This window comes from Mastacembelus armatus, chromosome 14 (genome assembly GCF_900324485.2).
Source record: "Mastacembelus armatus chromosome 14, fMasArm1.2, whole genome shotgun sequence".
In the NCBI taxonomy this organism is placed as follows: domain Eukaryota; kingdom Metazoa; phylum Chordata; class Actinopteri; order Synbranchiformes; family Mastacembelidae; genus Mastacembelus; species Mastacembelus armatus.
Window position 1 is genome coordinate 8,011,370 of NC_046646.1, and position 25,297 is coordinate 8,036,666.

The window sequence follows — 25,297 nt, forward strand, 5'->3', positions numbered from 1 at the left end:
TGTCAACGTTTTGCAATGAAATGTCCATGCATCTGCAGTTTTTGCAATCTCATGTCATCTAACCCTTCAGATTAAAAAAAAAACAAAACAAAACAGAAAAAATAGCAAAAGTAGCAGCCATGAAGAAAAACATGTCTTAGTCATTAGTTTTGAACATATTTAGTGATAAATCAAACATTTTTTTGAACTTCTGCAGCTTTTTAAATAAATATTACTGTTGACATGGTACAGGTGCTGGAGAAGTGAGGAAATCCAGTCATTAATCATGCAGACACCACCTGTGCCTGGTAATTCTGGCAATTCATCCAAAAGTTGTTGAGACATTTAACTAAAAGCCAAAAATGTCAACCTGCTGGTGGTGCTACAGAAAAAGCCAGGGGTCACCAACACTTAAGGGCATGTCATTAGCATGGCTAACAATCTTACAAGGACAAGGCTATAAACCCAGAGGCCTCTTGGCAAAGTAGTTCTACTACTTAAATAAAATGGTTCACTATTCACATGTTTATACTGAGACAATATATTGAGACAGAGTTTGAGAAGATCTGCTGAGGAGATTGGATTTAACCTCCAAGACCAGGTGTGTACAATTTCATACTAACCTAAGACTCAAGGCAGTGATCGCTGAGGGGCTTAATGAAGTACTAAATGAATGGTATGCATACTTTGAGTGATTTCAGTTTTTGAATTTAATTAATTTGCTTAAATTTAAATTTTTTGTAATTGTGGGTTATTGAATGTCAACATGCATGAAAATTGTAGTTTTATTAATTTCGAATGAAATTAGGCTCTGTCATGTGCAGAAAGTAAAGTGGCCTGAATATTATCCTTTTGGACGTGTAAAGAGAGCACTCCTGAATACCAGCTGAAACAACTGAATCAATCAAATCTTGTACTCGCGACAAGCGAAGGCAACCATTGAGACTACAGAAAGCAAATCAAAGAAAACAACTTGTTGAATAAATTATCAAAACATTTTATTTTCTTGAACAACAATACAATATGTCACAGAAAAGAAAATCACAGAGGGATTTAAGACAGGTCTGGCTCAGGTTTTCATCTATGTGAGTTCTTTTTTCAAACAATAAGTGCAGCATAAATCAAATAAATCAAAAGGAAGGAGTCCTTCAACTAATAATGAGGACAAGATGCAAAATAAACAAAACAAAATAAAACAAAACAAAACAAAACAACAACAACAAAAAAAAAAACCCAACGCCATTAGAAGACACATCCCTAAAAGGCTCTGCAAAATTGTCAACAATTACAGCTACTGCTAATGCTCATCGTAAAATCACTAATGCCTCACGAGATTATGAATTTCATACAATGGAAAAAAGTTAAAAAAAGATCTTGTAGTTATCGGTTCGATACAGTACAAAGACATCATTCCATTTCTGTTCCCAGTAAACTGTGTTGAAATGGTTCTAAGCACCAACTGGTCTGGTTGAGTTGTATCAGTGACTTATGTTCATACATCATTATATGTTGTTTAATGAGGGGGCACTGAGGCAAGGAGGAGTCTAGCACCAAGAAAATTAAACTGCCCCCTGATTGCACTTCCCCTATCCACGTTACGATCATACTACATTTTTAAAATACCTTGTAGCCCCTTATCAAGTGAAGTACCCTTTGATATGCAATAAATACATAAGAAAACAACCATGTATACTATAAATAATGTCACAATTTACAATTTTCCATTTTCTCTGTATTTCAAAAAACAGAAACTGACAACAAAAAGAGGTATAAAAGTGGGAAGAAAATCCCATTGCTGTAATTTAAACTCGAGTGAAACAGGATATTTTTAGGGTGCATTATAATATAGCAATAATAAAAACAAATGAGGTGGACATATTTGACAATATACAAATTAGATTTCTGATTGAGAACAAAACTACATAATTCTTCTAGTAAACCTGAAAACAGATACATTATGTACATGAAATGGTGTGCACAGACCAATCAGGGCACGAGTAAGATCAGAAAAGTTGTCATTTGTGGGTATTTTATCAGAATGGTTAAAAAGCAGTAGTGCTGAACATCCATCTAAATGACAAAAATAGATCTAAGCTAAGCATCCAAATTATTGTATATGCATGCAGTCCAGTGTAACAGCTTTGAGTTACAAATTGTATGGAAGCATCAGCTTTTAAAAGACCAACACTTCAGCTAATATTAGCCTGCTGCATGTATCAGTGTGTATGTTGGCCTATAAGTAAAAAATCATTGCAGTACAAAAATGCCAAACAAGGTCTGAGGTCATTTAAAAGTAATGTCACATTTACAAAGTTTCTCCAGCAGAGTATTTGTCAGGTTTTTTCTACTATTTTCTACAGTAAAAATGTTTTGCTTTTATATGAATGTTAATTGTAATTATTCAAAAAACAAATATAAGAGATCTTTATCAATATTGTTATGTATTTATAGAAAAAATACACAGTCAATATTTATCAAATTTTTCTAAATAAGCAAATAACAATACCAGTATTAGCCTCAAAAATCCAACATCAGCACCCTTGTATTGTAACAACAGGGCATTGTAATTAAAAATAAACTACTGTATTTACTACTGGATTTCTATAATGAGAATAATAGTAATGCAAAAGCGTTATCGACAGTAGATTAAAAAAATTAAACTGATAAAAAATAAATAAATAAAAAACAATAAAAGCAAACTTGGAATCAAAGCCAAAGTCTGGAGTATCAAAAAATAACATTATTTTGAAAGATAATTTAAATGTTGATGAAAATAAGGAAGAAGAAAAAGATGACTGGTTTTATTTTGCATGTCTCAGTTCATGTGCTCTTCAGCATATTAAACTGAAAATACAGCATATTAAACCCAGTGGCAGTGGAGCTGAGCCTCATCAGGACGGATGGTTGGAGCAGAATGGAAACACTGAAGTGCCCTGCAGTCTGATCATCTGTTTGCCCTCATTGGCTTTTGCATTATACGGTAAGGTTATGATTGTGTGTCTCTTTGGACATATTACCTTTTCCTAAATATTAACAGGCACTTCACCGACACAAACAACTATGGTGACTCCTCTCTCTCTGTACCCCGTCTATGCACACCACTGTCCCATATATTCATTCACAATTTACAATTATTTATTTTCAGTCATCTAGACACAAGAACGTAGCAACAAAAGAGGTATAAAACTGGGACTGTTTCCCCATTTGAAAAATAAAAACAACACTGTCTGTTTTCTAGTTGTACCATAGAAAGCACACAAACAACAATTTAGCTGGACTGGTGAAAAACCAAAAAAAAAAAAGCTCCATCTACACACTTGATTTCCAACTAAGAATGAAACCATATTAGTCCTCTAGTAAACCCGTATTTTAGAGAAACTGCTAAAAGTTTTTGAGTTGCTTTTTTTTTTTTAAAATACTTAGATAAAACCTTTTTTGTGTGTGTGTTTATTCCTCTAATTACCTCTCCTCTAAATACAGTTCACAAGGCCAATGTGGTGTACTTCTAGGCTGGTAAAAGTATCTAACAAGAATAAATAATAGCACCTCAAAGAGTTTACAGACAGGAGTTAAAAATGTCAAATATTACCTGAATACCAAACAAAAACAGGAACCAATATGATGCAAAAATGTGACAATCAGCTACTTCTCCTGTGAAGTAATTCCCCCTGCTGGTACAATAGAATCACAGCAAATTCATGGACACATAGAATAACTAGATTGGTGTAAAAAAGTTCTACTGAATTTGCATAAAAGTACCTGAATTAATACACAGAACTGGCTACTTGACGCTTTTGAATCACAGCAGTGTCCGTTATACGTATAACCTGATTTTCAGTGCTAGCAATGCTCACATTTTTTTTTTTTTTTACACATCTGAAATGCTTTTCATGAGAAGTACCAGTCTAGTCATTCTATTTCAAAACACACGTCCAATCAGCAGCTGGTATGGGGAAGACAGTGAGCTATAGGTGGCTGAGTATCCATACCTTATTGTGTGACGTAAACAATACTGAGCAAATGTGATTGGCTGATTCAGAAAGTGTTTGCAGGAATAGATTGCCTTCAAGACAACATTTGTGCTGCCATTAGAGTTTTGGTTATGGCTGAAAGACACCAGGGAGGAGTTTTCACTTTGAACAGGGTGATGGAGCCTAGAAGGAAAAACAAGGAAGAGACAGAGCTCAGCTGACCTTTTGAAAAAGTTGCGTGTCCACCTTCAATTTTTAACTAGAAAACAATGTAAACTGTTTAAACGGCTCCAGTGGAATCATTTGGTTTGAATTCATGGTGACACAATGTATTCGACAAAACAATATAAAAATTACTTTTACATTTGAAATTTGCTCTACATACAGTACATAACTGCCCATGGTTTGCGTTAGTACTTTATGGAAGTTTGATTCATTTCCCTGGTAATGCAGCTGTGAGCAGAGGCTGTTTTGAATGAATGTAATGCCTTTAATGCACATTTGACTGTCAGGAGATAGCAGGAAATGACAGATGAGCTATAGAGACATGGAGCCAAAGTCCTTGGATATGGTCAAAATAGGGACATTGCGATTTATGGTTGGCGTCTTAAATCCCTTAATTGGACCACAGGGCGGACAACCAGGGGATGTTTTGAAAAATCTTTCTTAGTGGTTCATTGGAACCTTGTATGATTTTTTTTTGTCTGCTGCCAAAAAAGAAGGAAAACACAAACATGATTTTGTAAAAAGATGCAATGCAAATACAGATCATTATTATTATTTTTTGCATTAAAAAAAGTCTCTTTCAAATCCAAATATCATAATGTTAGTTTATATAAAGACACTGTGACAGTTAGATTTAGTAAGTTGGTAAACCTCTGATGGCAGTAGAAAAGGAATAACATTATAAACTTGGAAAAACAAGCAAGCAGGATTTTACAAACTGCAGTGAATGAGCTTAATTCTACTGGCTGTCTCACTATTCTTTACTATTTTCCCATAGACAGCATATCTGACATGTAATTTATGATAAAGGTATCATTTTGCAGTGATCACCTTTAAAAACTATTCAGTTATCATCAGGCCTGGTCTGTGTCTTGCTAAGGCCTAGGACAAAATGATCTCCACAGGATCCCTCCTTCCCCAGACTGCCAGCAGGTCACTAACAGTGCATTGTGCAGACATTTCATTTGCACTGGGCAAAAGAGCTCTTGTCTTCCACACACTAACTAAAACTGTAGCCCACCGCTGAAATTCATAAAGATATAGAAATTTGATAACAAATGGAAACTCCTTCAATGAACGGGCCCTCATGTCACTGTACATGGAAAAATTCAGGACCAAACATAGACCTCCACCCATAAATATCACACACATTATGAAACAATATATTCCTTCCTGTTAATAACCCACAGCTGTGCTCAAATTCAAATGTGTAATCTGGTAAGATTTTACTATTAATGCCCATATAGTTCCCATATTATTGCTGAATTAATGGATGAAATTCCCTGTGCTAACATTTTCTTTACCACAGAACTTATTTCATTAGTTCCAGTAACTTAAGCTGCTGCTCATACAGCATGTTTAGTGTGATGTTTAAGCATCACACTTTCCTCATAGCAAACCATCTACAGACAGGCAGCTGTTTCTGTCAGAGGACACGTTACACTAATAACTGGGCATCGCAGGCAAAGCTACTGTAGACTATTAGTAACTGTGTTAGCCAGATTTTTAAAATAATGTTACTTAAATTGTTGAACTAGCACTTGAAGTATCATCTTTCATGTTAGTATGTTTTTTTTTTTATATCGCACCTTGTATCTCTTCTGTCAAACCATTTCTTGTATTATAGGGAGGGACAATTGTTTTTGGCCACTATCAAAGAAAATTAAGAACATAAATGGCTTGAGATAACTGACTTGGTGTTCTCACAAAGTTGGTGGCTCTGGTCCCCATTGCTCTCTGTGCCATCACTGGTATATTTATATTTATAAAGGCATTCTCGACAAACCTTCGGTCTTGCAAACACATTTCACCGAGATAGATTTTAAGATTCATTTTACCTGTGTTCATTCTATTGCCCTGAACACGCAGTGATTTCATGTCTCCTTTGAAAAATATGCTGATAACCTCAATAGCTGAATAAAGGCTAAATAAAAAAATACTGTAGGCACCTAATCTAAAAAGATCCGTAGCATGGAACATCTCTTAAATGTACTTTGCCATTGCTGTTAATGTAACAGAGTAGAAAGTGATACTGACCAGTGTGAAATTGTCGTAGGCTCTCATCAGCTCCTCTATCCGATACTGTTCCAGCACCACTACTCCTGTCAGCAACGGGTTCTTAGCTAGAGCACAGTCCTCACAGTGCACCACATAGGTCTTCTTACTGCTGTTCTCACTGGTGACAAACAACACGTCAAACACCTCCACCTGCACAAACACAGTTTTGGTCCTGTGGATCAACACGTTGGGAATACCTCTTCAACACAAATGCACAATTTACCGTACAGACAGACACTGAGGCCGGCGAGAAGAGGACTCACGTCACATTCGTTGCAGTAGTAGGCTGGCTCGTCCTTCAAACGACTCTGGTAACAGATCTTCTTCCCTGCAGCAACCAGCTGGTCTCTCAGGATCTGGATGTGCTTGATGGACTGCATCAGGCAGTGCCTGAGGGAGACAGAGGAGTGGGTGGTGAAATTTGTAAACACAGTCAGATCAGCACAGAAAGACAGCTTACTTGATCATCTTGTAGGTGTCCTGATCTGTGATTTTGATGGTGCGGGCCACATTCCAGGAAACATGGATCATGGGAACGATTGACTTAACCTTCTTCACCTTGTTCCACTCAAAACGCTCCAGGGCGAGTTGATATTGGTACGCTGGGAGAGCAAAAACACAAACAGTAGTGAAGCATGAAGTAGGCAGCTTAATAAAAGGCCTATGGAATTTGTTACTTAAGCACTTTTTCTCTTTTTTTCCATTGTAACCTACAGTTGATCGGTCCCACATTCCAGGCAATGTTGTTGCACCAGCCCACTGCCTGTACCCAGTGGACGGTCCCGGCATTAATCCACACCAGGTCTCCCGGCCTCTGAATGAAGCGGTACACGGGGATGTTGGAACTGTAGAGGTCTTCTAGGACTGGCCACCAAGACCCAGTAAGGTAGTCTACTCCATGTCTGAGGGAAACAGTTTGCAACAGTGTCATTTAGCACGTACACATCCTGTACCTTACTGCTACATCTGAGGGTAAATCTGAAAGCCTCGTCACTCACTTCTCACAGAATTCGTTGATAGCTTCCCAGTAGTGCTCATGGACAGCAAACCACTCACAGTCACCAGGTCCAATGTTGATGTTGACAGAGCAGAAATTGTTGTTTTCTTGGTGACCTGATAAAAAAAATACACAAAGTAATGTTATAAATTAATTATGAATTAATTATTAAGGATGGCCAATGCCTAACTGTGATGTCAGACACACACTGACCTGGTGTGCGGCTGCCTGGCACCTTCATGTAGAGCTGGACAGTGTTCATGCCCAGGATGGTGTGACCGACGTGACTGAGCATGTTGTTGCTGGATTCCACTCGCATGAAAGCTGGCAGCTTCAGCAGCTCCTGCAGCTGTGGCTTCCACCTTATAAAAAGAGTATGACTGGTGATGTGAAATGAAAAGAATCCTCAGTGATTTCAGTTTGAGTGGGCAGATTTTAACAAAAGCTCACCTTTTAGGGTCTGAGAGATCAATGTTGGTCCCAAATTTAATGATCTTTCCAACTGTTTTCTGCTCTGAGCTGGAGGAAAAACACTCTCTCAGTTGAGTACTGTTCATGCAGTAAAACTGAATTCAAAATAGAAACAGATCAGGGTTTAGTGCTAACCTGGGTGTGCTGGCTTTGTTGAAGGTGGGAGCCGAACTGGCCTTGGTGGTAGTCGAGGCGGGACCAACTTTACTGTTGGTTAATGTCAGACCAGCTTTTTTGGTGGCTGATAGATCTGAGGTCTTGATCTCTTCTCCTTCCTCTTCAGTCTCACTCTCCCGTTCCTCCTATAACACATCTACATGAGCTTAGCTAAGAGGTTGGCCAACAGCTAAAAATAGTCACTACCCAGTTGGTTTTCAAGATCCTGCACAAAAATAACAGTGGATTAAATCTTTACCTACCACATAGATTTTATTAGCCCATACACTTGAAACAGCTGACAATAGTGGTGTAAGTGTACTGTAAAACCTAATTCTAAGAGGTAGCTACATATTCCAAATACTATGCTTTAGTAACAGAAATTATTGTGCGCCATTCTCGTTCTCTCGTTTCCAGCAGGGTAAAAAAGTGATCAAAACCTACTGAAACTCTGGAGGCATTAAACACCAGAGACACTCAATAAAAGCTGAATGTCAAAACTGATCGACCCATCGTGTAAATTGTTAATGATATTCAATTCCATCCTGTCCATTTCCATTATAATGTAAAATAATTATTTAATTATTATTTAATAATAATTTATCAAAGTATAAAAAAAGTCATTGTATATTATATTTGTTCTCTGGTGCTCTTTTTGGCCTTTGGCCTGCAAGAATGGATAATGGATAATAATTTCTAGTTTGTACAACTGTTCCAGTTTGCATTCACCAAACCATTTAACTGGGGAAACTCCATGTAAATATGTATGTAGATAAATGTCAGCTATTCAAGAGGAGGTGCATGTTTGAGATTTTAGCAGAGTCTTTTAGATAAGAATTGGAATTACAAGCTGATTTAAGTCAATTAATAATGCCTTTAATTACACCACTGAACATTAAACTGCATGAAGAAGTGTGTGCCATGAGGGAAAATGTATACCTGCAGGCTCTCCTGGAAGCTGGAGGCCTGATACTGGGCATATTTGGCAATGGTGGTGTGTGAGCGGCTGCTTTCACAGGGCCACGTTTGTGCCGAGCCACTGGGATCCCAATTCTCATCAGCAGGCTGCTGAACCTGAGTCCTCACTTCCACTGCATGATCTGCATTTGCCTCCACCAGAGATTTGGTGGAGAACAGACCAAGGTCTCACATGAGGAAAGAAAGAAAGCAGGGAACAAATAAACCAAATAAATATTCATTTTCAAACTCTTTAAAAAACTTTAAATGGTTATTTTCCGTTATGCTGCGTTAATTTATTTATCTGTTGACTCTAAGCATACAGTATTTTCATATATAGTATTTTTCAAGTACAACATAGAGAAAAAAAGTGTAGGAGTGCAAATAAGATCAGCTTGTCTGCATTTTGACTGTAAAATACACAAACTGAAATATGCAAATGCATCCAAAGCAACAATTCTTGATCACAGTAGAACGTCCCAGTGACACAGCCATGTCATTGTTGAGTATACAAGGTCTTCATTAGAATGTAGATCATAAAAACCAAACTGTGATGTTGTCCAATTAGCATATTAGTGAAACAGAGGTTTCCACAGACAGCACTTGTTAGAACCATCTCACCCATGACAGTTAAAGACCGTTTTAAGTTTCTAAAAGTTTTGATATATTGCATTTGTATCTGGGGAATCAGCTACCTTTCTCTTTCCTTTCCGTGTTCCTTGCATAGATATTTCCACAAAATAATGAACACCAGCCCTTAATTAATGGCAATGTATCTCTAAATCAGCAAAAAAAACATTTATCGTGAATGGAATTTGAATAATTCAGAGTACATAGAATAGGATAAATTAGCTGAGATGAGTGAGGTGTATAAACTTACTAAGGCGGAGGGAGCCAGCAAGACCTCTGATGACAGTCACAGCATTTTTGGGGTCAGTGCAGAACTGAAGCAGAACTGGAGAAAAGGCATCCCTCTTACTTTCCAACTGCAGAAATAAAAGGAGTATCATTGTGAAACATTGAAGCAATATATATATATACAGTGGGTACGGAAAGTATTCAGACCCCTTTAAATGTTTCACTCTTTGTGTCATTGCAGCCATTTGCCAAAATCAAAAAAGTTCATTTTATTTCTCATTAATGTACACTCAGCACCCCATCTTGACAGAAAAAAACAGAAATGTAGAAATTTTTGCAAATTTATTAAAAAAGAAAAACTGAAATATCACATGGTCATAAGTATTCAGACCCTTTGCAGTGACACTCATATTTAACTCACATGCTGTCCATTTCCTCTGATCCTCCTTGAGATGGTTCTGCTCCTTCACTGGAGTCCAGCTGTGTTTAATTAAACTGATTGGACTTGATTAGGAAAGGCACACACCTGTCTATATAAGACCTTACAGCTCACAGTGCATGTTAGAGCAAATGAGAATCATGAGGTCGAAGGAACTGCCCAAGGAGCTCAGAGACAGAATTGTGGCAAGGCACAGATCTGGCCAAGGTTACAAAAGAATTTCTGCAGCACTCAAGGTTCCTAAGAGCACAGTGGCCTCCATAATCCTCAAATGGAAAAAGTTTGGGACGACCAGAACTCTTCCTAGACCGGGCCGTTCAGCCAAACTGAGCAATCGTGGGAGAAGAGCCTTGGTGAGAGAGGTAAAGAAGAACCCAAAGATCACTGTGGCTGAGCTCAGAGATGCTGTAGGGAGATGGGAGAAAGTTCCACAAAGTCAACTATCACTGCAGCCCTCCACCAGTCGGGGCTTTATGGCAGAGTGGCCTGACGGAAGCCTCTCCTCAGTGCAAGACACATGAAAGCCTGCATAGAGTTTGCCAAAAAACACATGAAGGACTCCCAGACTATGAGAAATAAGATTCTCTGGTCTGATGAGACCAAGATTGAACTTTTTGGCGTTAATTCTAAGCGGTATGTGTGGAGAAAACCAGGCACTGCTCATCACCTGCCCAATACAATCCCTACAGTGAAACATGGTGGTGGGAGCATCATGTTGTGGGGGTGTTTTTCAGCTGCAGGGACAGGACGACTGGTTGCAATTGAAGGAAAGATGAATGCGGCCAAGTACAGAGATATCCTGGAAGAAAACCTCTTCCAGAGTGCTCAGGACCTCAGACTGGGCCGAAGGTTCACCTTTCAACAGGACAATGACCCTAAGCACACAGCTAAAATAACAAAGGAGTGGCTTCGGAACAACTCTGTGACCGTTCTTGACTGGCCCAGTCAGAGCCCAGACCTAAACCCAATTGAGCATCTCTGGAGAGACCTGAAAATGGCTGTCCACCAACGTTCACCATCCAACCTGACAGAACTGGAGAGGATCTGCAAGGAAGAATGGCAGAGGATCCCCAAATCCAGGTGTGAAAAACTTGTTGCATCATTCCCAAGAAGACTCATGGCTGTACTAGCTCAAAAGGGTGCTTCTACTCAATACTGAGCACAGGGTCTGAATACTTATGACCATGTGATATTTCAGTTTTTCTTTTTTAATAAATTTGCAAAAATTTCTACATTTCTGTTTTTTTTCTGTCAAGATGGGGTGCTGAGTGTACATTAATGAGAAATAAAATGAACTTTTTTGATTTTGGCAAATGGCTGCAATGACACAAAGAGTGAAAAATTTAAAGGGGTCTGAATACTTTCCGTACCCACTGTATATATGTATATACATATATATGTATCAATCAAACAAGTCATTTTATAGATGGATGGATGGATGGATGGATGGATAGATAGATAGATAGATACTTTTTTCATCCCTCAGTTCCAGTATTCTTGCTGTGAAAAATCTGCAGTTTTAAATATGTCTTAAATACAAAGTACAGCTGAGGTTGATATTTTTACCCAAAAGCCAAAGCAAAACTAAAATGTCTGGGGTAGATGCAAATGTAAGTGATTATGACTGTAATTGATCCTGTGGGAAACATAAATGTCTGCACAGTCTATCAAATAGCTGCTGACAGACTTGAGTTTAAGCCAAATGACCTAAAGGCTGACATGTGCCATTAATTAACATATCACTAGCATGGCTAAAAACAGGCTCTTAGGATTCAGTAAGTGTTAGGCTGTATGGACTCACATAGATGCTTGGTGTAGGAGGGTTAAGTTTTTCTCGAGGAATAGGATTCAGGATGGATATGTTAGGTTTAACAGAGAAGGCAGGAAGCAGGTACGACTCCTGGAATTTCCCCTTTACTCTTGTTCCCCTGGAAAAACATGAAAGACCAAGAAGAGGGACAACTTAGATACAAAACCAACTCCTAAATATTCCCATCCTAATGTGTAATGAGTCCCAAAGTAGCATTGTAGCATTGTCAGAGTACTCACTTGCAAGCTCTGATTAGTTCAGTGGCTGTGTTTTTGATGCTGATCTTGGAAAGAGGGATTCTTTGCTCCTCTATCTCTGACACATTGAATGTTTGTCTTCCAGTGCTCTCCACTTTAATCAAGAGGATCTTCAATTCTTTACACAAGCCCATGGATAATGCTTTCAGTTTCAGTGGGTCAGCTGGAGCTAATGAGCACTGAGGTTTACTTGCTGGTGTGGAAACACATGGTTTGGATGTATTGATTGTTACAGTTGGCGCTGAGTTTGAGGTCTTGGTATCTGTGTTTCCAGTTGTTGAGGATATCTTACTTTCTATCTCACTGACCCCTCCCTTCTTTTCTGTTGTTACTTCAGCATTCCCAGTGTCCATCTTTTCAATCTGGTTGTCTTTGCCATGTGGGTTTTGAGTTTCCTGAGAAATCTGGCCCTTTGTACTATCTTTGAGAGATCTGGATGAGCTTTTAGAGGTGACTGGCATTGAGGATGACACATCCCTTTCTTCCAAAATGTCTGTTTCATTTACTTGATGGATGACACTGCCTTCTTCCGCCTTTATCCTAATCTTGATTTCTCCTTCTCTTTCTTCATCCTTGGCCTTTTGTTTTCTTTTTCTCTCTGTATGCCTGTCTTCTGTCTCTTTGCTGTGCTCTCTGTCTTTTGTGGTGGAAACAGTGATGATGCCTGTGAAAGAAGCTGTGTTTGTTGTGGTCAGTCTCAGCTCTGCACTCAGTGACCCGTCCAAAAGAGATGACTCAATTCTCTCAGGGCTGACCTCTGTTTTCTTACCTTCTTGTTTCTCTTTCTTATCATTCTCAGTCTCTCCCTGCTTTTCCTGCATCAGGGCATCTGGGACAGTCTCACTTAAATCTGTCATACTGTGGGATGTCAAAATTGTGTCTGAGGTAGTCTGAATTGGTGATTCGTTACATGTTTTGGAGGATGCTATGGGATCTGAACTGGGGGAAAAATCCTGATGCTCATGGATTTCTGGCTCAAATACAAGAGAAGAAGAGTATTTCACCCCTTTTGCAGTGCCAGCAGGAGGTCCACCAAATGGACCACCGCGACACGTGACCCTCTGGCCACCAAGAAAGGTTGCAAGGCTTTTGAAAACATCATCCAATCCTGTTTTATTGTGGCAAAGATCATGGAGAAGAGAGGCAGAAGTTTCCCCGCTGACATCCATTTCTTCTTCCTTTACTTTCTCAGCAACTTGTTCGGTTTTACAGGGCGGATCAGAAAGTTCAAACCTGTCATTATTGGAAAGATTCACCAGTGTTGTTTCACAAGGCTCCTTACTCATATCATCAACGCCCTCACTGTCTGTGGGAGGAGGAGAAAAGCACTGGGTGGGGCTGGGCTGGAGGACAGGTCTACTTATCACTCCCTTTTCTAGCTCTTCCTCATCATCTCCCAGGACTGATACTGGAGAGCCCTGCCAGCTCAGAACAGGAGGAGTGTTTGCAAGGTTGTCTCCCATCTCCCTCAAATTCCCCATTACAGTTACAGGCTGAAGATCTGGGGCACTCAGAACTCCTCCCTGGCCACCTTCACTGCTATGGACTGACTCCTCTGAGCTGACCGAACATGCTGTGCTGAGTGGAGCTAAGGCTTTAAATAAAAGTGAAGGGAATGCATCATCAGGCTGTTCTTTTGGTCCATCTTCTGATTGGGATGAGACAATGGGGGGTTTCTTGCTGGTCTGGTTGGGGCTGGTGTTTGTGGGAATAGACTGCATTAACCGATCCCTGACAGGGAGTTCCCTGGGACCGATGTCCCTTCTGGGCATTTTTGGATTTTTAGATTTTGAGGATGGCTGTGGTGACGTGCAGCTGGGATGTGGAGAGTTTGCAGCTGGCCTGTCTGTTCTCTCTGCTCGCTCACTCCTCTCCCTGTGCTTGTGTTTGGGCGGTGTCTGAATCTCTGCGGTCAGAGTTGTAGTCTCCATTTTATGCATGACTTCACCTGAAGAGTTTATCGCAGAGCTGGAAACAAGCATCTCATTTTCTGTGATTTTTGGGACTAACTTTTTGTCCTTCCTAACTCCTCTTTTCTTTTTTCTCAACTTTTCACTCAACCTTTTGTCCTTCTTTTTCTTCCGCCTTTTTCTTTCTTCAGCCTTTGCGTTTTGAATGTCACCCTTTCTCTTCTTTTTTTTAATCGGCTTATCTTTTTGTTTGCACTCAGATTTTTGATGGTCTTCCAACTCCTTGTCCGTCCTGTTTGTCTTCAACCTGCTGTGGTGAAACTGTTGTGAGCAGAGGGGCTGTGATGTTTTTCTGTACTTGATGTCTGAAAACCTGGATTGTGGACCAGCATGAGATATGGAAGATGTCAGGCTAGGATTCGGGGTGTCACTGGGGCTTCCTTGGATTTTCTGATGTCCATTGAGGCCAGGACTGTACTGATGAATGACTGATGGATCTTTTTTGCCAATGTATGAAGAAGGACTGGAGGGAGCGTGTGGACTGCTGGCAGTAAAGCCTCCATCCTTAGTACTACAGAGGAGTGATGTGAAGGGGGGACAGTCTGCACCAGAAGACTTGGAGAGGGCAGGATCCTTTGAATTGCCCCTTAGATGAGTGCGCTGAGGTTCCTGTGGAGTTGAGATTAGACATAGACTTTTATTCGATAGGACACTCATCTACACAGAACCATGTATAGAATATGTACTATTATACCAATGGTTCCCAAACTTTTTCTGCAGGGCTCCTTCTTTTTAGATAACAATTTCTTACCGACCATAACAAAATAAATACATGGTGTCTTTACTTTACTCTGGTTTGGTTTGAAACTCTTAGAAGTTATTTTCAGACATAACACACTGTGGTCACCCTCGTTACCCACCACTGTACCCGTGAAGCCGAGGGCAATATATGCCTTGTCATATTTTCTCTCAATTTATACCTTATATGCTAGCAGTGCTCAAGCATGCCTTATGCCCCCTCACCAACCCTCCTGAGGGGCCCGCCCCCTACCACGAAAAATTAACAGTGATTTATTCAGAAAAACAGCTTTTGAAAGGGAAGAGACACTGAGAGCTTGATGTCTAATTTACTACCTCTGTGTATTTGATTAATCAACAAATGATGCAAATAGAATGTAGAATATGACACACATTATCTACACACACAGAAAATGTTTAAATGGTTGATATCTCACTGTGCTTTGTTTGTGGTGATGGTTTTGTTCTTTTTCCTCCACAGGGTGAAGCAGGGGGTTGTGCTGTGGTGCTCTGGCGTGGCCTGTGTGCCGCTGACAGTGGTAATGACGGTTTTGGTGGCTGTAAGGCACACGGGTGCGGTCTGCTGGTGAAGACAACATTTTACGGTCGACCTTCCCTCTGCTTCCATTATGTGGTGGTCTGCTGCCACAGCTCTGGTTCAGAGCTGCTAAGCTGCTGTTACTGAAGCCATGTCCTCCAGCTCGCAGTGTAGAGGTGTTCTGCAAATTAAAACCAGTGAAGAACTCAACAATAATATACATTTCTATACCATTATAATTTTGAGTAATTATTTACTGATTATGCAAAGCTTACCTGTTGCAGTGTCATTGAGGTCCTGTGGTCAGAGTGATGGCAAGGACCTGCCCTGTCATTAAGAGGCTTCCATTCATCTTGGCTGGAGCGATGGTGGCGAGGTGGTGATGGGGCATGGGCAAGTAAAGGTAAATGCCTTGATCCAAGATGAGATGACTAAACGGAGAAGCATAAATAACCTGTAATACTAGATAGAATGTTACCAGTGGGTGGTGCTGTTTCACAGCATTGAAATGTGACATACAGCTGTAGAGGCTATGTTCAGCAAATTATTTAAAGTTGGTTGGACTAAGGCAACAAACCTTACCTGATCAGGGCCAGAGTCTCTTCTCCTCTTAGCTGAGCATTCTTCCCTAGCAGACTGTGGGGGTGAGCTGTGCTCGTGCACTTGGTCTCGCCGATGGTGAAGGGCTGGCCGTTTCCAGGGCCCTGGTCTGTTCATTATTCTGGCAGGGAAGCTCCTGCGACAATCTGAGGGGGCCCATCTCTCTGATGGGCCCTGAAGTTCTCTGTTGTTGCGATGCAGGCGAGGACCCCCATGCTAGTCAAAAGAGAAAAAAGGGCCATGATCAAAAGGTCAAATGATGACACCCTTCAAACTCCAATAACAAGGTAAACCTCTTTAAAAATAATATGTTTCCTAATCAACAGGTCTCACCACAGAGTTGCTAAGATTTGAGTAGCGATCTCCAGGTCCCGTTAGATAACCACTGCTGGCAGCTCGGTTGTGGAATGAGCGTGCGGAGTTGTGATGCCAGTTATGGGCCTCGAATGGCTGCTCTTTACCATCCCAAAGGTTTAGATGCTGTCTGTGCCCCTTTGAAATACCTTTGTCCTGGACATGATGGACTGTCCTCTCCCCCCTGAGAAAAATAGCAACAACAGCAAGTATCAAAATGCAGACATTGATTAAAAACAATGACCCCACACATGACACAAATGGGACCTTAGTAAAAATTCATATTGGCATCATGTTTTGTACTTTTCTATGGCTCATCTGGCCCATTTAAGTGAAGCTGCTTCTCCAAAAGACACACACAGAATATTACACTACGCATCTTTATCAGAGCAGGAAGGTTAGCTGTAATACTGTATAAGCAGCACAGGTTGAAAATGTGCAACACATTTTCAGTGCAGTGCATGAGCAATAAATATAGTTACTGTTACACTCACCTATTATAAAGACGGCTGGATGCTGGGTGATGTGACTGATTGTGCCCTCCTTGGCATCTGTAGTAACAAAAAACAAAACACATAATCTACTGTTTCAGTTCATGTGTGTGTCAAAGCTCGCAGACTTGGTTTATCCTCATAGAATATAATGGATGAGACTTTTGAGAGCTTGGATCCCTTGTTGCAAGTGGCTAAAGGTCAGGTTGAAGACAAACATAGTTGTTTTCCTTGACTGATGACTTAACCAGCTATTGCTTTTTCCAAGTATTTGCTGTGTATATATGGTCTTTCGCTGAATATCTTAATAAAGGTTACTTTCCTGGTGATAAGTGACTTTGAAAGCACTCAAGAACAAGATGTTACTCCAGGACCATTTCTTTAATAGCAACTCTGATGAACCATGACAGAGATAACAAGTAAACAAAACATCCAGTTTTGTAGCAATAAACTTCAATGATCTTGCTCAATGGGCATAGCTTGATAATTAAGTGCTGCTGGAAGGATCTCTTAACCCATGCAGAATGCTATGCATTATTTAAATGAACAACTTGATAACTCAATAACTGATATTTTTCACTTTCCTCTAATTAAAATATGGCCATGAACATTGAAGTGTTTAATTTGACATTTGAAAGAGAAGAGTTGTGCAATTTGTCAGCTGGACTTGTCTCAGTGTCATAGAACCAACCTACAGTATAATATATGCTGCTCTGTGCAAAACCAGTCAGCTCTATGCTGAATGTTTGCCCAATAATTCATTGTTTGGAGTTTAGTATTCATGCCTCTTAAATGCACAAATTTGAGTTTTATTTCTTTGTCATAGTCAAAATGTATTCTATTGCCAAAAGCCACAACCGGATGTGCATTGTTGCAGTTACAATCAGCAATCTGCAGCTGAATAGTTAAGATTGAGGTTTCTGTCAGCTGCAGCTGAAGAAGTTATGCTTTTGTTCACTTCAGCCCTGTGTGTTTAAACTGCAGATGGGTTCACGCTCACAGCTGTAGCTGAAGTGAGAGCTTTTCATGAATATGCTGATCACAGTTTCAGTTAATCAGTCGGAGTCATGAAGTTACTTATCTCGAACCCGGACAACACTGGCTGGAGCCCCACCTGCTGGAATGACCCTTGTTGGGGGGGAAGTCTCATGCCGTTCCACTATCCACTTTCAGTGAGTTTAAACTGTTGTCAGGTAGGCTATAGCCATTTTTCCAACTGTCTGGATGTCAAAGCCCGTTTTTATCATATTGCCACTGTTGTTGTCAACAATTCTCACTGCATTGAAGCTGTTACTGTAGCTGTCTTATTGGAGGTTTTAGCCGGTCTGTACAACCAAAGATCATAATGCATGATCAGTAAAGAAATTAGATCAGTGCAGTAAATAAATAACAGGTTATCCACTGTATCAGAAATGACATGTGAGTCCTTTTAGATGTAAACACGCAAGAAACTTTATTAATATTATATGTGTGCTGTGATGGTGCTGCTGACCTTTGTGTGTGGCTCCAGGGGCGACTGTTTACTGGAGCCCATTGTCCTCTGTTAGGTCCTCCAGCTGGATAGGAGTCCCATGTGTTATGGCCAGAGTACAGCTCTGCTGGGTGATACATGCAGCCTGAAGCACAGATGGTGTTTAATGAATATGGTGTTAGGAGTTTGAATAAACAAATAAACAATAAACAAATATGAAGAGAATTTGACTGAATCAAATGCAGTGTGAAAATCAATTAGGTTCTAGCATATTTAATGCCAATGCCCACCACTTTTGATTATTCAGTCACATTTATTTGTGAATAATTCATCCACTTGGACAACGTATGGCAAAATTAAACAAAGCTTTAGTTTCTTAAATTTGATTCAGAAACCTGCTCTGCTCACTGATTCATTTTATAAAAAAGCACTACAGGAAGAAGCCTTTATTCAGTTAAACTAAAATCCAATTATAGTAACAGATGAACACAACTAAAGCGACTCACACCCAGCTACTGTACACTCACATGTTCTGGCAGTGCAAAACAATTATCTGTGTACATTTATCTGTATACTGGTAATAATCAATATCTTATATTTTAGCTCAAACAGTATTTTATAGTAAACTGCTCTCTTTCTCTTTCTCTTTCTCTTTCTCTCTCTCTCTCTCACACACACACACACACACACACCCTCACACACACACACACACACACACACACACACACACACATAAAGTTCAGAGAGAAAAAAATATTGTGGGTTACCAGTCTTGGTCTGTATTTGGGAGGCCCTCCACACCTGAGAGCAAAAAACAGCCTGTTGGCAAGACATTAAGAAATATTCTGAGACAAGTATCATGTAAACATGAAAATGCATTTTGTTCTGGCTTAACAGCAAATAAACCTTAATTCTTTGAGCCTGTGATTTGCATTAGCGCTGCAGTGTCATTTTGTGTATCTCTAGCAGATTTTATTTCCTCATGCTGTATTTCTTCTGCACTGTATCTGTTCAGCAGTCATAACATCAGTTAGCCAGAGCTGCACTGTGCATTCAGCATCTCTAATCACTGCTTCCAAGCAGCCACCACAGCCAGTGGCCATCTAACGATAAAAAACAACAACATTGTATTAAGATAAAGGACTAGGGTAACCTCGCTTTAAAAGCAAATAAGAATAAAAATGTCAGCCGTGCTGCTGTAAAATTTTTCTTACTCTAAAAGCCCTGGTTCTTTAATGCTATGAGAGAGCTAATGGTGAATGGGTTTCAGTTCGACCCAGATATTCCATCACCTACAGCAGGGGAGAGCAACTCTGCTCCTCAAGGGCACTGTTTGTTTTCCAACTATCCCCATTTATCCCACTGCTGATTACCTGGATCGGGTGTTCAGCCATCAGAAGCTGGAAGATACCAATTCATTTTGTCTTCCCCCACTCCACCCTCACCTGAGATGGTATCTTTTAGCTTCTGATTGGCTGAACACACCTGATCCAGGTAATCAGCAGTGAGTAGTAGGTAACGCTGGAAAACAAGCAGGGCAGTGGCCTTGAGACACAGAGTTGCCCGCCCCTGATCTAGATCTATGTGTTTACCTCCTATTTGCTTCACAAATTTCCAGGTACAATGACTTCAGCGAGGGCTGTACCACTATACCAGGTCAAGGGGCTGGTTTGGTGTCTCTGATCACAATTTCTAACCCTTAGCCCCCTCTGCCAGTTCGGCCTTTCTGACTTTCATTTTTATTTTTTTCTTTTAAAACAGAATTGTTGCATTCAGCTGTCTCTTCTAAAACAGACAGAAAAGATCTCCTACTCTACTGCTGCTGCCAAACACTTCAGCTATACTGGCTATACTGTGCTTAAGTGAGCTGACCTTGTAAAATTAAGCTTGACATACTGAAACGAGAATTGATGCACCAGTGCTATGTTGCAGCTCTGTATGCATTCATTTTCACACAGCTATTTATAAATAGTATAAATAACTGCCGTGCAGCATTTTACCACTTCCCCAGTGGTGCATTTTTTTGTGAGGTACGATTGTTCCATTACAGGTTGGTTTGTGGTAATACTGTTGTTAGATATTTCTCACAACAGTGCTGTATGAGCTACACGAGACTCTCTCTCTTTCCAGCCAGCAACTGCAGCCAGACAGATCTTCCTATTGTGGCTTTATACTTTTTAGAGTCGACTACATCAGGATTTATTTGAGAACAGAAAGACACAAATAGCCTTTATTTGGATATAATGTTACAGTGCTACAAACAGTAAAGCAACACTTTCAAACCAATCAGCAGGCTTTGGTGCATCTTAATATACAGCCCTGTATGCCATCTGTTGCTCCATAATGATGTACAACAGACACAGTTTCTGGTTACATCCACACTAATCCTCATATCAATTCGTGTTCCACTGAAATTTACTTTTTGAAAGACCAGCTTTCTGGGCTTTAACAGTTTTCTGCTAATGCTCCAGTAACATATCATCAGTGTAGGATACTTTGCTTTAAAACCTTCTCTACTTGAGATTTTGATTACATGACTCAGACTTCCCTGAGAGCAACTTATGTTAATGCTATAGCATTGTCAGTATTGCATTGTGATGAAGAAATTGCCAGTGTGCTTGTTTGATTCAAACATCATGTAAACTCTGTTTTGTGTAGTGTTACAGCACCTTTAGACACTCATTTCTTTGACATCACTACATTTAACCCTGTGCCTGTCAGTATTTATATAACACTTGTCATAGAGTGCTTGTTGCAGACTGGAACACAGACCTTTGGTTGCAGCGTTGTAGGGGGAGCTGTCAGTCAACAGCAGTTTAAATTTGACTGAACAAACAATGGCTCTGTGCTTCCAATATTAAACCCATCTGTGCAAGGTTAATTCAAGACAACTGGAATTTAGTACAGAGGCTGAATGATGCAAAAGGGTTAAGTTTCTGTTGGGTAAACTCTCTCCTCCACAGCGAGAACAGTACAGTACTGTGTGAGCTGTATAAATGTAGGCCATTACCTTTAAGATACTACAGTTCTGTTTCTGATTTGAATAGTGAAATATACAAATACAAATAAGGCTTTGCAAATAAAATTTTGATTTTAAAGTTGATGCTTGTGAGTGATTGCTTGACACCTGGTGGTAGGTTACCCTTATCTCCTTTCTGCACCCATTAGTCTGCTTCTTCCTGCCCTTTCTCACCAGGGAAACCCTTGTCATCTCTGAGGGACAGCCATGTCTCTGCTGAAACCCTGTTTGGCTGTCTACACCTTGTTTCACCTCTCATCCTCTTTGATTGTGTAATTCAGAAACATTTATTGAAACCTACTGTAAGAGGGTGTGTATCTGTGTGTGTGTGTGTTCATGTGCATCCCTGTTACCAATCTTACCTTGCAATGAGTACTGAGAGTAAAGGAGGAGACAGACTCTCTGGTCCAAACTCAATGATGCCGTCAGTCAGGAATAGAAGACAGCAGACCCATGCAGTCTCAGATCCCTTTAAATAGACATGCTCATCTCCTTCTAGCTGGCAAACACACACAGACCCACATAGTAGAGAGAGAGGAAATACCACAGACAGTGCATATATGTAGCAGACAGGAAGGTTTGCTTGTTTTAAATCAAGGGCAGTATCACTCCTCCATCCCTCAGGTACTGATGCATTTATCTCTTTTTTCATTATTGTCTCTCATTTCTTACAACACATATCTGCACTGATGTGATTCGGACCCTCTCTAGACAAAGAAGGAAAATGAAATGAGATGTAAGAAAGAGACAAGAGGAAACCTTTGACAGGCTGGTAGGCTTTTCTTTTTTCCTGTATTTCCTCTTTATGGCCCTTCCCCATTGCGTTTCCTATCTTAACTACTTGTTTCAACAACGCTCTTTTTCTTCCTTGATACCCAATATCCCAGCCTCCTTCCTTTCTCTCTCAGGCTATGTGTATAGCTCTGCCTTTGCCTCACCCTCCCTTTTCTCTGCACGCTGTGTCCTTGTATCCCTGGCAACCGATGATATCATTTAATCAGAGCTGGGAGCAAGGCCTCAAGCAAGGCAGGGAGTGTTTGCATGTGTGTGTGATTATGACAGGAAGAGAGAGAGAGGAGGGGAATGAACACAGTCCATAGTATGTTATGTATACTTCACATCTCTACCTTATTTCCTCTGTTCACTCTCCTTAAATGTCTGCAGCATTTATACAGCAGCTCTGTCGACTCAATAAAAAATCTGTGTGTCTCCAAATTGTGTTCTCATTTGGAGAAACCAACACATTTTTACATGTCTTGGGAACCAATTGCTAGCTGCAGTGAACCACTGCAGACGTGCATTTCTTGCTGAGACTTTATGCCTGTATGTGTGTCTATGTACTGTACTAAGGGTACTGCTGCTATACCATAAAAGGAAGGATGGGCTGCACCAGTCCAGGCCTGTCTCTGGTGGCTCCTAGACTAGCTAACACAAGGAGCAGAGACATGAAGAGAACAGATGGAGGGGAAGTGAGAAGCAACAATGTGCAGACAGACAGAGGATGCATAGACAGCCCACCCTGAATGCATGTGCATGTATGATTTTATTAAATACAGGCTTATAATGAATGAAGAAAGAATGTACTGTATGGACCGAATATCAATCACATTTCTAAAAATAACATCTCTGCAGCCCTGCTTCTCGCTGCTCTATCCCGATCGCTCCTAGCAGCTTCTCCCGGTGTATGCTCCATAAAGCACAGCCCTCAGAGGGGTACTGGAATGTACCACGGCAAGGTCAAGAACAATAAAGAGGGGTGCCTCTTGCAAACAATGCAAAATGTACAGCTTTTTGTGAACAAAGAAAATGAATCAGGTTAAGAGGTTTGAAGATGGCAGTGGATGCATGTGTGTATTTGCGCGCGTGTGTGTGTGTGTGTGTATTCGTACGTCAGTTGGTGTGTGTGGTGGAATGGTAGCCTACAGCTGCACGTCCAGGTAGTCACTAAGCTGGCACTAATGTTGCCCAAAAGCAAGCACTGGCTTCATGTTGTTAGTAACAGGAACCCTTAATGTCCCGTGATTACATTGTTTTAAACGATACAGCCCAACTGTGGGTCAAACATTTCTGTCAATTATTCTATACAATCCCAACAAAGCCAAAAGGTTTGTTCAAGATGTGTTCAACAAACTGCACTGAACTTTCATCTGAGCCAAGTACAGCACATGACACAGTTTAAACAGTACTCCGAATAAGGATTAATCATCACACTTGATGACACTGTAGCGTCTTATTACCGTACACCTCTCACAAACACAAACACAGACAGGCTGACATTTGTTAAACGTTTCTCAGAGCTCAACTGTAACCACAACATACATGCAACCACAAGTTCCCTTTCTCTAAGTTCATCATTTCACATTTGCTGCTCTTGGGCTGTGGGTCTGTGAGTCTGCACGTGAGCACTGCATGTGTCTGTGTCCGTGTGTGTGTGTGTGTGTGTACGTGTGTGAGCTTCATGCTTGAATGTGCAGCACAGTGCAGACACACACTGCAGTATGTTCAACCAAGAAAGCTCATCCAGAACAATGACACACAAGAAAAACACACTAAAATCAACAAATGCAGACAAACACAGAACAAAAAAGAAACAGAAGCAGACACACACTCACACTTCTTCCACACTGTGTAATGCATGCAGTTTATTTCCATTAAGCCATGAGCAAAAAGCTGCTCTCATCAAGCTGCTCTTCTGTTGCTCTCTTACCTGTTCTTTGTCTCCCTTCTCTTTAGTCCACACACCCCTCTGCTCCCCTTTTCCTCCCTTTCACTCCTCACCACCTTGTCTCACCCTATCCTCTCCTCTGTCTCCTTTCTTCCCCACTCCTCTTCCTGTTTCCACTCCACTCTCTGATGCTGGGGTTCTCAGACCAGACCGATCCATGTGTAAAGACCGACGGGGCGGGCTGACAAGCTGCCAGTCACAAGACATGAACCAATGAGAGGGGGGCAATCTCTTATCTTGGGCATTTTGCAGTGAACAAGAGGAGGCAGGAGGAGGGGAAACACTGCAGACAGAGAAGCATGGAGGGGCTCTTTATTTCTCTTCCTCTGCTGGTGTGTGTGTGTGTTTGTGTGTGTGTACAGTATATGTGTGTGTGAGAGAGAGTAAGTGTGAGTTGGAACACAGCCAGTACAGTAGGGGAGATATTTTCCATCTCCACACAGCTGTAAACGAATCACTTCGAGCTGATACAGACGTTTCCCCTAAAGATCCCTGTTCATTACCATCCTAACATTTCTTTTACAGCAGTGAGACATTTTCCTCCCACCACATATTTTTTTTCTAATCCACAAAAACACCATATTTAATGAAAAAGGGAAAAGGTCACATAGTCACAATGCATATCATAGGATCAGTCTGTGCTGTGCATAGGTTTCAACCATTTTTGCAGGCCCTTGGAGCTGAAGAGCCAGGTTATGTTGGATGAATTGGGAAGCGAGGCAGAGTGAAATGGTGACAGACGGGCTGCAAGTGTTGGCTGAGCTCAAATGTCAAGTGACAGGAAAACCAGCGGAGGAGGGGCTAACAGCTTTTTGGTTCGTGAGGGAGGGTCTAGTTTTTGTGGCTCACAGTGCATAGCCAACCACTCACTCCTCTGCTCATTTCACCCATCACCGACCAATAAAAGGCGAGGGAAGCTTGTCCATCCAAAGAGCATGTTGAAATGTAGGGATTGAGGGAGAGCTGGTAAGGAGCCAGACAGTGAGGGAGTAAAATGGTGGAAGCACTCTGCTGACAGATTTTTTTTTTAATACCTCTGAAGTGCATTAGCAACAGCCTCTCTTCAGCTCAAACGTTATTGGTCAGTGCGCAAAACCATGTGGGTGCTGGGACCAATCAGCAGGCTTTGGTGCAGAACTAAGTGAGGAAGACTCCATCGGGCAGAGTAGCTGCTAAATGATGCCCTCTGGTGGCTCAGCTTGGGCCTAGCAAT

At 40.8% G+C, this 25,297-nt stretch overlaps 1 protein-coding gene across 4 annotated transcripts; it reads right to left on the reverse strand.

Annotated features, from left to right (window-relative positions):
- Positions 1–960: 960 nt before the first annotated feature.
- Positions 961–24,377, reverse strand: kdm6bb (lysine (K)-specific demethylase 6B, b). Of its 4 annotated transcripts, none has more exons than XM_026327739.2 (22): positions 24,067–24,377; positions 21,722–21,854; positions 19,108–19,159; positions 18,362–18,485; positions 16,873–16,929; positions 16,358–16,562; positions 16,007–16,240; positions 15,700–15,855; positions 15,324–15,605; positions 12,161–14,757; positions 11,913–12,039; positions 9,695–9,800; positions 8,797–9,002; positions 7,837–8,003; positions 7,681–7,749; positions 7,444–7,592; positions 7,232–7,346; positions 6,948–7,135; positions 6,694–6,835; positions 6,497–6,623; positions 6,213–6,383; positions 961–4,133 (listed from the first exon to the last, which is right to left on the reverse strand). In XM_026327739.2, exons 4-22 carry the CDS (start codon positions 18,478–18,480, stop codon positions 4,110–4,112), a joined length of 5,241 nt encoding a protein of 1,746 aa, XP_026183524.1. In that variant the 5' UTR covers positions 18,481–18,485; positions 19,108–19,159; positions 21,722–21,854; positions 24,067–24,377; the 3' UTR covers positions 961–4,109. The 4 variants fall into 4 exon arrangements, with proteins under 4 accessions (XP_026183524.1, XP_026183525.1, XP_026183523.1 ...); XM_026327740.2 differs by having other exon boundaries at positions 19,108–19,141; positions 21,722–21,858; XM_026327738.2 differs by having other exon boundaries at positions 21,722–21,858.
- Positions 24,378–25,297: the final 920 nt, after the last annotated feature.

Coding starts and splice junctions, on each gene's coding strand:
- kdm6bb (XM_026327739.2), bottom strand. CDS start 18,480: ATGTATCACCCAGCAGAGCTGTACTCTGGCCATAACACATGGGACTCC. Junction 7,347..7,443: donor GCCAGGCAGCCGCACACCAG/GTCAGTGTGTGT, acceptor TTTTTTTATCAG/GTCACCAAGAAAACAACAAT. Junction 6,836..6,947: donor GAATGTGGGACCGATCAACT/GTAGGTTACAAT, acceptor TTGCTCTCCCAG/CGTACCAATATCAACTCGCC.